General features: G+C 42.8%; 1 protein-coding gene across 1 annotated transcript; it reads left to right on the top strand.

Annotated features, from left to right (window-relative positions):
* The first annotated feature begins 13,875 nt into the window (after window positions 1-13,875).
* Window positions 13,876-14,697, top strand: LOC111544966 (olfactory receptor 10V1). Its single transcript, XM_023215845.2, is given in 3 exon segments — window positions 13,876-14,349; window positions 14,352-14,480; window positions 14,483-14,697. Coding segments are annotated over 3 exon segments (750 nt in total). The 5' UTR covers window positions 13,876-13,943.
* Window positions 14,698-14,849: the final 152 nt, after the last annotated feature.

The raw sequence follows: 14,849 nt of genomic DNA, 5'->3' as shown, positions 1-14,849 counted from the left end.
GATTGGCTCCTGCTGTTATGGAAAGGGGTCCTGACCCAGAACCCAAGAGAGGGTTCTTGGATCCTGTGCAAGAAAGAATTCAGGGCAAGTCCACAGAGTAAACTGAAAGCAAGTTTGTTAAGAGAGAAAAGGAATGAAAGAATGGCAACTCCATAGGCAGAGCAGCAGAATGGGCTGCTCGTCGGCTATTGTTTTTTTTTTTTTTTTTTTGAGACGGAGTCTTGCTCTGTCGCCCGGGCTGGAGTGCAGTGGCCGGATCTCAGCTCACTGCAAGTTCCGCCTCCTGGGTTTACGCCATTCTCCTGCCTCAGCCTCCCAAGTAGCTGGGACTACAGGCGCCCGCCACCTCGCCCGGCTAGTTTTTTGTATTTTTTAGTAGAGACGGGGTTTCACTGTGTTAGCCAAGATGGTCTCGATCTCCTGACCTTGTGATCCGCCCGTCTCGGCCTCCCAAAGTGCTGGGATTACAGGCTGAGCCACCGCGCCAGGCCTTGTTGGCTATTTTTATGGTTATTTCTTGATTGTATGCTAAACAAGGAGTGAATTATTCATAACTTTTCTGGGAAAGGGGTAGGCGATTCCCAGAACTGAGGATTCCTCCCCTTTTTAGACCGTATAGGGTAACTTCCTGACATTGCCGTGGCATTTGTAAACTGCCATGGCGCTGGTATTATGGCAGGCCGGGTCTCACTAACGCAAGCCTCCATTACAACTGTCCCAGCACTGACTGAGTAGCTAGGTTAAACATTAAAAGCTGATCGAGCCAGTGCCCTTATACAAAGGCTGGAATGTAACAAAGAGCCCACCAAAAGTTTTGCCTTGGCTTTTCCTGGGCCTTGAAGCATGGCAGGGTAATGAAGGAATTCTTAACAGGACCCTTTTAGGATTAACCAAGTTTTATTGGGGGTCTGAAGAAACTCCCCAGGCCTCCACAAACAAGTTTACTGGGGTCTAAAGGAACTCCCCAGAACTTTACGATTTAGCAGGAGACATGATAAGGGTAATCACCCCAGCACCTAGACCCATTTAGAGTAAATAAACTGACTGAGGCTCCAGAAAAAGGTCTTCAGGCTCAGACCTTAGTTACAGATTAAAAGAAGTTGGCCAGGCGTGGTGGCTCATGCCTGTAATCCCAGCACTTTGGGAGGCTGAGGCAGGCAGGTCACCTGAGGTCGGGAGTTTAAGACCAACCTGACCAACATGGAGAAACCCTGTCTCTACCAAAAGTACAAAATTAGCTGGGTGTGGTGGTGGGTGCCTGTAATCCCAGCTACTTGGGAGGCTGAGGCAGGAGAATTGCTTGAACCCGGGAGGTGGAGGTTGCCGTGAGTTGAGATTGTGCCATTGCATTCCAGCCTGGGCAACAAGAGTGAAACTCTGTCTCAAAAAAAAAAGTTAATCACTTGTGTCTTTACATGAATGCACACTTACATATAGACATACAGCTTAGAAGGTATATAAGCTCTGGAAAACTATAATTTTGAGTTGATCTGGTAATAATTTCCAGGCCTTCTCCCTTCTCCGGTTACAGAAATGAAAACTCTTCCTCCCTGTTTATCTGCATCTCATTATTGGGCCACGAGAAATAGCAGCTCAACCCTCAGTTTGGTCTGGGAACAGTAGGAGTGTCCTCTAGCATGCTAATGCATTATAACTAGTGTATAATGAGCAGTGAGAATGACCAGAGGTCACTTTCATTGCATTGCCATTTTAGTTTTGGTGGGATTTGGCTGACTTCTTTACCATATGCTGTTTTATCAGCAAAGTCTTTGTGACCTGTAACTTGTGCTGACCTCCTATCACAGCCTGTGTCTTAGAATGCTTAACCTTCTAGGAATGCAGCCCAATAGGTCTCAGCCTTATTTTACCCAGCCCCTATTCAAGATGGTGTTGCTCTGATTCAAACGCCTCTGATACTACCACCTCCACCAAACTCCTCTTTCACCATAGGGCTTAGAATAAGGACTGGCACAGGAAGGTCAACGAATAAAAGAATGAATGTGGCCAGGCGCGGTGGCTCATGCCTGTAATCCCAGCACTTTGGGAGGCTGAGGCAGGCGGATCACGATGTCAGGAGATCAAGACCATCGTGGCTAACATGGTGAAACCCCGTCTCTACTAAAAATACAAAAAAATTAGCCAGGCGTGGTGGCGGGTGCCTGTAGTCCCAGCTACTCAGGAGGCTGAGGCAGGAGAATGGCGTGAACCCGGGAGGCAGAGCTTGCAGTGAGCTGAGATCCCGCCACTGCACTCCAGCCTGGGCGACAGAGCGAGACTCTGTCTCAAAAAAAATGAATGAATGGATGCATGGGTTGGTGGGAGCAGGTGGTAGAGTGGATGCCATCCTGTCTCCTGTTTTGAGGGCCTACATCCCTGAAGGCATGCAGACCCAATGGATTTACATATCCATATGTCTTTTTGACCCTTTATCTTTTAAGGCCTGCTCAAGTTCCACTGCTTCAAGAAAATCTGTCTGGCAACTTTATCTGCTGGTGATGTTTCTCTTTTCATTAAATCATACTTCTCTCTATAAACTGAGTTTCATAGGTTTTGGTATTGCCTCTATAATATGCCTATAAGGCCCCTTGGATCAGAAGACATGGCTTACTTTTTCTCTGTATTTTCTGGCACGGTGCTGGGCACATAGTAAGTGCTTAGCCTTAGGGTCCAGGGCACAAATTTGAGCTCTAATCTTTCCTTTATGTAAAAAGAGGATAATAATAATGACAGCTTTCCTACCTCAAAGGATTGGGATGATAGTCAAATGAGATAATGGGTATGCAAAAATATAAAAGGAAAGTACACAATAAGCTGTGTGTGTGTGTGTGTGTGTGTGTATCTTTAAGGTCCTTACTCACTTGCAACCGAATAGCTCTCACTGAGTTGTTTAAGTCCCACATTCCTGAAGGTCATATCAGACCTTCCCAAAATATGTAGTAGAGTCAGCTGCTTCTTATGGCAGTATATTGGGTCCTGGAATGCTTCCAGGGGAATGCCAAAACCATAATAGGCAATGAGCAGGGTTGTTACGGAGATTGGTGGAGAGGCTCAAATGGAAGATTAGGAGTAGGGAAAGATATTTTCAAGATACCTTCCTTAATAAGATAAAAAAAAAAAAAAAACTCATTGTCTTCTTCTGCTTTTTTTTTTTTTTCTTTCAATATGGAGTCTCCCTCTGTCGCCCAGGCTGGAATGCAGTGGTGCAATCTTGACTCGTTACAACCTCCGCCTCCTGAATTCAAGTGATTCTCCTGCCTCAGCCTCCCAAGTAGTGGGGACTACAGGCGTGCGCCACCATACCTGGCTAATTTTTTTTTTGTATTTTTAGTAGGGACGGGGTTTCACCATGTTGGTCAGGCTAGTCTCAAACTCCTGACCTCGAATGATCCGCCCACCATGGCATCCCAAAGTGCTGGGATTACAGGTGTGAGCCACCATGCCTGGCCCCTCATTCTCTTCTTGATGTTGCAGATGCAATGCAATAGATGATAGAAGCCACTCTATCCTGTATCTGATTGTGCAATATACAAAAAAGGGAAAAAATGAAGAAAACCAATATGGAAACCCAGTGGCAAGAATTCTTGGGGTCCTTGGCTGGGCAACAACATTAAGAAGTGCAGGGCCATACAAGCATTTTATTTATTTTGTTTTTTTTTTAGAGTCGGGGTCTCACTCTGTTGCCCAGGCTGGAGGGCAGTGGCATAATCATGGCTCACGCAGCTTGAGCTCCTGGCCTCAAGTGATTCTCCCACCTCAGCTTCCTGAGTTTTTGGGATTACAAGGATCAACCATAGTCTTAGCACAATTATTTTTAATGGTGCTAATGTGGAGAAGATTTGATAAATATCTGATCTATAACAATAGCATTTGTTGAACTTAATAAATTACTTCTCTCTTTTTAATCTATTCTATTCCCAATATCCTTCCACAAAAGATTTGAAGCAGCTTAAAGATACATCTAATCCAAAAGTTAAAAACACATGGTCAAGAAGATTGGGGTAAAGAAAAAAATCTGTCAGGATTGTAAAAAATACAGTAGTAAGATTGCTATGCAGAAAGGTAAAGCATGCACTCCTCTGCGGTTTAGAGAGTGGCCACCTATAAGCATCTGAGCTTCCTAGTAGCCAAAAGAAAGAATAAAACACAATTAAATTTGAGAATTTTAAAGTCATATAATAACATACAAGTATATGAAGAAATCTGTTTTTTTGGCATAACTTTCGATTAAAAGGGTCTTTTCCTACAGTTTTCAAAGGAGAATATACCATATATTAAAACATATCAACAATGATAATAACACTAGCTGTCTTTTATTTGGCATTTAAGTATGTATCAGACATTGTTTTAGGTGCTTAGTTAACATGTTAACTCATTTGATTCCACAAAATCTTATGGAGTAGGTACAATTAACATTCCCATTTTACACATAAAGAACTGAGGCTCAGAGAGAGTAAGCAAATTTCCCAAGATTATACAGGTACTAAGTGCTGGCTCAGCCTCACTCCAGAGCCTGTGACCTTAACCACTAATTCTCAATGTAGGCTAATGGTGTGTCATTGACATACAAGGCACTTTGAGCAGTTCTGGAATGGGCCATCACAATTGGTAAAAGGATACAGCTATTTGATTGTCTAACTTGATTTTAGGGAATAAACCTAAACTTTTAGAGCCTGATTAGCCAGCAAGTATTTCAAGAAATGCTCCACGAACACTGTTTTACTCAACCAGGATCTTGATAGGAATTGGAAAAGAGAAAATTTCTGATTATAGTTTCTCCCCAAGAGCGGGAACACCTATATTCTGCAATAATAATGAGTAAGAAGTTTCACATTTAGTGTACAAGATTTGGACATGATTGGTTTTCATTTCTTTAAAAAATGTTTTTATTTCAATAAGTTTTTGGGGAATGGGTGGTGTTTGGTTACATGAATAAGTTCTTTAGCGGTGATTTCTGAGATTCTGGTGCACCCATCACCTAAGCAGTGTACACCGTACCCAATGTGTAGTCTTTTATCCCTCACCACCCGCACCCTTTCCCCCGAGTCCCAAAAGTCCAATGCATCAGTCTCATGCTTTTGCGCCCTCGTAGCTTAACTCTCATATACGAGTGAGAACATATGATGTTTGGTTTTCCATTCCTGAGGTACTTCACTTAGAATAATCGTCTCCAATTCCATCCATGTTGCTATGAATGCCATTAATTCATTCCTTTTTATGGCTGAGTAGTATTCCATGGTGTTGCCTGGAGGCCAACCAACACAAAACCAGTGCAGTAAACAAAAACAACCAAGGACCCTCACAGAGTCCACTTCACTCCCCTGCTACCTCCACTGGAGCAGGTGCTGGTACCCATGGCTGCAAGTCCTAAAGACGGATCCCATCGCAGGACTCTGCAGACACTCCCCAGTACCAGCCCAGAGCCTGGTAGCTCCACTGGGTGGCTAGTCCCAGAAGAGCAAAAACAATTACTATAGATCTGCTTTCAGAAAGCCCCATTTATAGGGGAAGGGGAAAGCATCATATCAAGGGAGGACCTCGGGGAACAAAAAAATCTGAACAGCAGCCCTTGAATCCCGGATCTTCCCTCTGACATAGTCTACCCAAATGAGAAGGAACCAGAAAAACAATTCTGCTAATATGACAAAACAAGGTTCTTTAACATCCCCCAAAAGATCATACCAGCTCAACAGCAATGGATCCAAACCAAGAAGAAATCTCTGAATTGCCAGAAAAAGAATTCAGAAGGTCAATTATTAAGCTAATCTAGGAGGCAGCAGGGAAAAGCGAAGTCTAATTTAAATAAATCAAAAATATGGTACATGGTTCAGGATATGAAAGGAAAATTCTTCAGTGAAATAGATAACATACATAAAAGACAATCACAACTTCTGAAAATCAAGGACAAACTTAGATAAATGCAAAATGTACTGGAAAGTTTCAGCAATAGAACAAGCAGAGGAAATAACTTTAGGCTGGTGCAGTGGCTCACACCTGTAATCCCAGCATTTTGGGAGGCTGAGACGGGCAGATCACCTGAGGTCAGGAGTTCGAGACCAGCCTGGCCAATATGGTGAAACCCCATCTTTACTAAAAACACAAAAATTAGGTGGGTGTGGTGGTGCATGCCTGTAATCCCAGCTACTTGGGAGGCTGAGGCAGGAGAATCGCTTAAACCCGGGAGGTGGAGGGTTGCAGTGAGCTGAGCCAAGATCACACCACTGCACTCCAGTATGGCTGACAGAGCAAGACTCCATCTAAAAAAAAAAAAAAAGAAAGAAATACTGAACTTTAGAGCTAGAAGACAAGGCTTTTGAATTAACCCAATCTATCAAAGACAAAGAAAAAAGAATTTTAAAAAATGAAAAATGAACAAGGTCTCCGAGAAGTTTGGGACTATGTTAAACATCCAAACCTAAGAATAATTGGTTTTACTGAGAAATAAAAGAAATCTAAAAGTTTGGAAAACATATTTGAGGGAATAATTAAGAAAACCTTCCCCAGCCTTGCTAGAGGTCTACACATCCAAATGCAAGAAGCTCACAGAACACCTGGGAAATTTATCACAAAAATATCATAGCATAGGCACGTGGTCATCAGTTTATCTAAAGTCAAGATGAAGGAAAGAATCTTAAAAGCTGTGAGGCAAAAGCATCAGGTAACCTAAAAAGGAAAACCTATCAGATACAGCAGATTTCTCAGCAGAAACTCTAGAAGCTAAAAGGGATTGGGGGTCTTACTTTTAGCCTCCTTAAAAAAACAATTATCAGCCAAGAAGTTTGTATCTGGAGAAAGTGAGCTTCATAAATGAAGGAAAGAGGAAGTATTTTCCAGACAAACAAATGCTGCAAGAATTCACCACTACCAAGCCAGCACTACAAGAACTGCTAAAAGAAGCTCTAAATCTTGAAACAAATCCTCAGAATACACCAAAATGGAATCTCCTTAAAGCATGAATCTCACAGGACCTGTATAACAATAACACAATGAAAAAACACAAGGTATTCAGGCAAGAAATAGCATGATGAATAGAGAAGTACCTGATATCTCAATACTAACATTGAATGTAAATGGCCTCAGTGCTCCATTTTGAAGATACAGAATGGCAGAATGGATGAGAATTCACCAACCAAATTTCTGCAGTCTTGAAGAGATTCACCTAACACATAAGGACACACATAAATTTAAGGTAAAGGGATGGAAATGGACACCAAAAGCAAGCAGGAGTATTCTTTTTTTTTTTTTTTTGAGATTGAGTCCTGGGCAACTCTGCTCTGTTGCCCAGGCTGGAGTGCAGTGGCATGATCTCAGCTCACTGCAACCTCCATCTCCCAGGTTTAAGCAATTCTTCTGCCTCAGCCTCCTGAGTAGCTGGGACCACAGGTGCCTGCCACCATGCCTGACTAATTTTTGTATTTTTAGTAGAGATGGGGTTTCACCATGTTGGCCAGGCTGATCTCCTACTCCTGACCTCAGGCGATCTGCCCCCCTCGGCCTCCCGAAGTGTTGGATTACAGGTGTAAGCCACCGCACCCAGTCCCCATTTTCTAATTTAACTTTATTTACTCATTGGTCTGAGCCACTGGTGGCATAACTATGTGAAGGAAATAGTCTGAATGGCTAACTAGTTTATAGAGGTAGTAATTAAACAAACAAGCAACAACAAAAAAAACTTTCCTTTTTTTTTTTCTTTTAGAGATGGGGTCTCACTTTGTTGGCCAGGTTGGTCTTGAACTCCTAGCCTCAAGCAGTCCTCCCACCTTGGCCTCCCAAAGTGCTGGGATTACAAGCATGAGCCACCGTGCCCAGCCAACTTTCTTTTTTTAAACTAAAAATGTCTGGCAGGCCGTAACTCAGTTTTAGGAGGGCCCCCTCTGACACTCTCGGTCTCTTTTTGCAGATTACTCATATTAGTGGAGGAAAATTAAATATAAAGTCAAAAATCTCGGTTAAAATCCCAGATCAGACACTGATGAACTGTGCAAACTTGGAAAAATCATTTCACCTCTGTGCATTGTGGTTTTGCCATCTGCAGAGCTGAATGTTAACTATTGCCCAAGATACTAAGTAGTATCTTTATAGGATTGAAACAAAATATAAATGAAACTTTGTAAATGTTAAATTATAACACAAATCATATGGTCAGTGTCGATGTCCTAATTGTTCCTAACTCCTCATCACACTCTCCTACGTCTTCATTGTGGCTGCCATCCTGATATCCGCTCTGCAGAGGGAAGGTACAAGGCTTTCCCCACCTGCTCCTTCCACCTGGTTTAATTCTCCTCCAGCACAATGAACAAGCCTCACCTATTTGTGCTCCAGCTCCAGCTTCTCTTGTGAGAGGGGCAAGGTAGTGTCTACGGTTTACACATGCATCACTCCTGTGCTAAACCCCTTGATCTGCAGCATGAGGAAGAAGGAACTCAAGCATGCTCTTTTTAAAAAAGAAGAAATTGCAAGGTTCTTGCTGCTCAGAACATATTGACTCTTTCTGGATATTGTCAATCAAGAAGCTATTTCTACCTGGAAAAGAAAATTGAATGAACCATACAGAATCATACAGAAGTTAAGGGAAAAAAGACATGTAAGTGTCAGGAATTGTTGTAAATTCTATTAACACTCCTTTTGTTGCTGTGCATCCATTTTCTGTCTGTGAAGACACAATGTCTTTTTTCATCTCTAAAATCAGCCTGCTTGTGAGGCCTGTTGAAAGTACCATCAAGGCCGGGCACTGTGGCTCATGCCTGTAATCCCAGCACTTCGGGAGGCGGAGGCGGGCGGATCACGAGGTCAGGAGATGGAGACCATCCTGGCTAACACGGTGAAACCCCACCTCCACTAAAAATACAAAAAATTAGCCAGGCGTGGTGGCGGGCGCCTGTAGTCCCAGCTACTCAGGAGGCTGAGGCAGCAGAATAGCTTGAACCTGGGAGGCGGAGCTTGCAGTGAGCTGAGATTGCTCCACTGCACTTCAGCCTGGGCGACAGAGCCAGACCCTGTCCAAAAAAAAGAAAAAAAAAAAAAAGAAAAAAAAAAAAAAAAAGAAAGTACCATCAGGTGAGACTGTGGACCTAATAGTCCTATGTAAATTGCTAAGTCTGATCTCAGATGACTTGGGTCTTGATTCTGTTGCTTCCTACAAACAAAATCCATTTCTCTTTTTTTTCTGAAATGTATTTACATTATTTAGGTGACTATTAGCTAAGAAGGCAAGTGCGTCAAGTTCCAGTAGCCACAACATATCAGAATTCTCAAATGCTGCTGAAAAGGAGTTACCGTAAGAGTTTGTATCATCTTCTCTTCTAGAACAGAATAAATCAGCATTTCTTAAAATGCTGGCTTACTTTCAGGTGCCTACTTTCCTCAAATGACTGGTAAAAAAGAGTTCCATGGCTAAGAGGAAGAAAAGTGCATACGAACACTGTTTTCCTCTTGAAAACTCACATGCACTTCATTTGGGATGTCCTCGAATGAAACAATCTTTGTAGGGTTAAAGCTTCCTAAAACATTTGATCATGAGAACTCTTTCTTTAACCACCTATGAATTTAGCCCAATGAAGACAATCTTCTGGGGATACTTTCAGAGAAATGGTTATGTAAATAGCTAACAGCAAAGACTTAAGGAAATGGTAATAGGTGGAATGGTCCTTTAGCTCTGAATGAAATAAGTCTACTGTAACAGAATCCAGGCTGTAGAAGTCAACTCATAAGCAAATTGTTTTTTGTTTGTTTGTTTGGTTGGTTGGTTTTTTGAGAGAGGATCTTGCCCTGTCATTCAGACTGGAGTGCAGGGGCATGATCACAGCTCACTACAGTCTTTAACTCCTGAGCTCAAGCGATCCTTCCATTTCAGCCCCCTGAGTAGCTGGAACTACAGGTGCATGTCACCAGACTTGACTAATTTTTTTTTTTTTTTTTTAGAGATGGGGTCTCACTATGTGACCCAGGCTGGTCTCCTGGATGCAAGCAATCCTCCCATCTCTCCTCCCAAAGTGTTGGGTGCCTGGCCCTTGAGCAAACTGAAAATGCAAATTGTTAGACTTGTGTCCATCTTTGCATCACTGAACACAATTCCTTTAGATATATTTTAAGGTTTGATTGTTACCCAGGTAAGTTTGACCTAGAAACCAAAAAATTTCAAGAAAAAAACAGTAAAAATCCAATGATTTAATAATTTTTTGAAGTGAAATTCACTCCTCACTCTTAGTTTTTAGCAGTGGCTCATACCTGTAATTTGAAGCAACCCAGGACTCAGAGGCAAGAAGATTGCTTGAGCCCAGGAGTTCAAGACCAGCCTGGGCAACATAGTGAGACCCCATCTCTAAAATAAGTAGATACATGGATAAATAAATAGAAATAAAAATAAATAAAAAGATCTTTGGGGGCATAGAACATTTACTGGAGTGTAAATATTTACTCTTCTTAGAGAGCGGAGATGTAGGTGTTTGCTGAGGCCTCATTTATCAATAGCAAGCTTGGCTGGGCCCCCCTTCAAGCCATAAAGACACAGCCCATACTTGCCAACTGTGTCCACTGGGGTTCGTGGTTGCATTTGGGAGACTCAGGTTGAAGTGATGGGGTCAGCTAGAGGCTCTCAGTAAATCAATGGGGAATGTGGGAGAAAATGATGCATTGATCATAGTAATAGCCTCATAGTCACCTGGGATCCCATCACTTTCTCTTCCAAACTCCCTGGAGTCTGATTCTAGAAGAAAAGGAAAGGTTTTGTATTTTTTTTTCAAGACTGCTTTGAAAAACTCCTGCCAAACTTCTTTCTCTCTCTCTCTCTCTCTCTCTCTCACACACACACACACACACACGCACACACCCTTACAGGTGTAAGGACTTACAGGTTCTTCTCTTCAACAATGATTCCAGAATTTTCAGAGCTATTGGTATTAGAAGTGAAAGTTTTAGGTTCTACATGAATAAGGATTTAAACATCTTTTGTATTTATTTAAAAGTGAGGGATAAAATATATATAAACAGTACAATACACAATGTTATGTAACAAAAAGTGAGTGAGTTGAATTTAAGAAAAATGTTAAGTTAATAATATCAATAACTGAGATAAAACATAAATCATGAAGGTTGTTCATGAATAATGCAAGTTTGGAAATTTTATTTATTTATTTATTTTTTCAGAGATAGGATCTCACTCTGCCACCCATGCTGGAGTGCAGTGGTGTCATCATAGCTCACTGCAGCATCAAACTCCTGGGCTCAGAGGATCCTCTCGTCTCAGTCTTCCATGTAGCTGGGACTACAGGTGTGCACCACCACATCGGACTAATTTAAAAGAATTTTTTTTTTTTTTTTTTTTTGTAGAGATAAGGTCTTGCTATGTTGCCCAGGCTGGTCTCAAACTCCTGGGCTCAAGTAATCTTTCTGCCCCAGCCTCCCAGATTGCTGACATTGCATGTATGAGCCACCACCCCTGACCTATTTTGTATATTTTATACAATCTTGACCAGTATCAATATCAGCAGTTTGCCTAAAACACTTCATTTATAGAAAGTATGTATGGTCTTGAACAACATTAGATGAATGAATGAAGGAATGTCCAGTGATATAATGTTCTGCAATCAGTGAATGCTAAATGTGTGCTATATGCTTAGCACCACACGAGAAAATGCAATGCAAGACCTAGTTGAATTAGTTACTCTCATTGAGGACCTATCCTGGTAGAGGTGGAGCAGCAAGTCCCATAATATCACAGAGTGATAACTGCTGTAGTTGGGGCAGGCACAAAGCCAGTGCAGAGCATGAAGCATGGAATAATTTTTCCTTCTTGGAGGAGGGTGGGGGAAAGTGTATGTATCAGAATTAAGCTTCATTTAACAGGGGACACTTGGCTGAAATTTAATGATTCTGAGATTTGTCTAGGTGCACAAAATTGGCCTCTGCTTTGATGAGTTAAAGCTGGCTATCTTGCCAAACTATCTTAAATGTGGAGAATAAAAACTTAAGCAATGATTAAAATATAGCTAGCTAAGTCTAGCCTGGGCATGGTGGCTCACACCTTTAATCCCAGCACTTTGGGAGGCCGAGGTGGGTGCATCACCTGAGGTCAGGAGTTCAAGACCAGCCTGACCAATATGGTGAAACCCTATCTCTATTAAAAATACAAAAGTTAGCTGGGCGTGGTGGTGTGCACCTGTAGTCCCAGCTACTTGGGAGGCTGAGACAGGAGAATTGCTTGGACCCGGTAGGTGGAGGCTGCAGTGAGCTGAGATCGCACCACTGCACTCCAGCCTGGGCAACAGAGCAAGACTCTGTCTCAAATATGTATATATGTCTAGTAGCAATTAAACCAGTTTAGACTATCTTGTCTTTAAACAATTCCTATTTGTGTTCAAACATTAACCCTACTGGGGATGGTCAAGTTGAAAGCTAAGTTATCCTCTTGGGGCTTTACTGAACCAAAGTAGGCAGGGAATTCTCCAGAAATGGTATGAGAAGGAGACAGAATTGAGAGTGAACCTACAATGAAAGCCCCACCACCTTCTCTTTTGAAGCAGCAACAGGAAAGGACTAACAGAATCTAAATGTGTGCTTCCCTTGGTGAAAGGTGGTTTATCCAAGATTCGACTCCACAATTCCCAAGATAGTAAGAAGAGGATTCTACCTCGGGCTCTACTCAGCTCCAGGTAAGGATGTGATCATCAGCCTCTCTGGGCAGAAGACAAGGAAGGGTAAAGGGAAGATCGGGCTGATTGGGCTGCTATGTGGTCTAAACCCTGGAGAATGGACCAGTGAACCCTATGGACTTTGGGATTTCCTAACCCTGTGAGGGACTTCCTGGTGTGGAGTTACAAATGAATTGAAATATTCACAGTAGCTTAACCTCCTGGAGCTAATGAAGTGGCATTATATGCCAATGATACTAACAACAAGTAAGTCTTCAAAACAGACATTATGAGTGACATCAATAAATGGTGAACTAGGGGGTCCCAGGCCTCACTCCCCCCACAGAAAGGTCAACTAACAATTATCCACAGACAAAAACGCTTTGGTAAAAACCCCAAAATATGGGACCCAGGTGGTCTAGCTGTGGAGTTTCTCCCTACATCCCCTGTTTCCCATGAGGTGGGAAAAGAGAACCAGGGAAAAGGGAACCAGGGAGGCAACATTCAGCCTCCCTAGCACATCCTGAGACATTTCCCAGGAAGTTCACTTCATAGTATTAATGATTATTGCTAACATTTATGAAGAACTTACTGGGAGCCAGATACACTTATTCTCACAACAATTTTTTTGAGCTGTGTCCTACTGTTATATTTATAGATAAAGAAGTTGCAGCAGAAAGCTTCAACAAGGTGTCCAAGGTCATACCCTTGGTCAATCAGATCAGGAATTAGAACCTAGACTAGAGGCTGTACTCTTGACAACCAGGCAAGAGATCGAAGTAGAGGGCTTTGTGGTCTGGGAATGGTATAGTGTGTTTGAAATTTCACTGCTGACTCAAAGAGGTATTTGTGCACCCATGTTCGTTCCTAGTAGCATTATTCAAAGTAGCCAAAAAGTGGAAATAGTTCAGTGTCCGTGAGCAGAAGAATGGGCAAACAAAAGGTAGCATATACAGACAATGGAATATTATTCAGCCATTAAAATCATGCAGTGTTTTTTTTTGTTTGTTTATTTGTTTGTTTTGTTTTTTTAAAGGCAGGGTCTCACTTTGTCACCCAGGCTGGAGTGCAGTGGCTCGATCTCGGCTCACTGCAACTCCATCTGCTGGGTTCAAGCAATTCTCCTGCCTCAGCCTTCCTAGAAGCTGGGATTACAGGGGCATCCCATCACACCCGGCTAATTGTTGTATTTTTAGTAGAGATGGGGTTTCACCATGCTGACCAGGCTGGTCTTGAACTCCTGACCTCAGGTGATCCACCCGCCTCTGCCTCCCAAAATGCTGGGATTACAGGCATGAGCTACTATGCCCAGCCTCCATGTACTTCTTCCTGGCAAACTTTGCAACTCTGGAGATCTACTTTTTCACCATTGCCCCTTTGACTCTGGCCAACGTCCTGTCCATGGGGAGAAACTTCATCTCCCTGCCCGGCTGTGGAGCCCAGATGTTCTTCTTCATCTTCCTGGGAAGTGCTGACTGCATCCTGCTGGCTGTCATGGCCTTTGACTGGTTTGTGGCCATCTGTCATCCTCTCCCTTACGGCCTCATCATGAGCTGGAGATTGTGTGTCCGGCTGGCCCTGGGGTCTCTGCTGCTGGGGTTCTTCTTAGCCATGCAGCTGACCATGCTTATCTTCCAACTCCCTTTATGCAGCAGCAAAGAAAAGTTCTACTGTGATGTCCTCCCTGTCATGAGACTGGCCTGTGCAGACACCTGGGTCCATAAGTCACTCTGTGTGTGGTCAGCATGACCGTTCTCACCGTCCCCTTCCTGCTCATCACTCTCTGCTATGTCTTCATCATGGCTGCCATGCTGAAGATCCACTCTGCAGAGGGGAGGCACAAGGCCTTCTCCACCTTTCCTCCCGCCTGACTGTGGTTCTTCTCCAGGATGGATGTACAAGCCTCATCTTCTTGTGTCCCAGCTCTAGCTACTATCCTGAGAGGGGCCAGGTAGTATCTGTGGTTTACACCTTCATTACCCCTGTGCTTAAGCCCTTGATCTACAGCATGAGGAACAGAGAACTTAAGGATGCTTTGAAGAGAGCAATGACGAGGGTCCTGCTGCTCTAAACACATGCCACTCTTCAATAACGCTGGGCAGAGACACATGGCATACTGCCAGACAGATAAGGGACAACAGTTGATTGTGTTTTATACTGTTACTTCTTAGTTATATATATATATATATTTTTTTTTTGAGATGGAGTCTCGCTCTGTCGCCC

Source organism: Piliocolobus tephrosceles, chromosome 13 (assembly GCF_002776525.5).
Source record: "Piliocolobus tephrosceles isolate RC106 chromosome 13, ASM277652v3, whole genome shotgun sequence".
Lineage (NCBI taxonomy): Eukaryota > Metazoa > Chordata > Mammalia > Primates > Cercopithecidae > Piliocolobus > Piliocolobus tephrosceles.
This window is presented reverse-complemented; position numbering and strand designations above follow the sequence as displayed.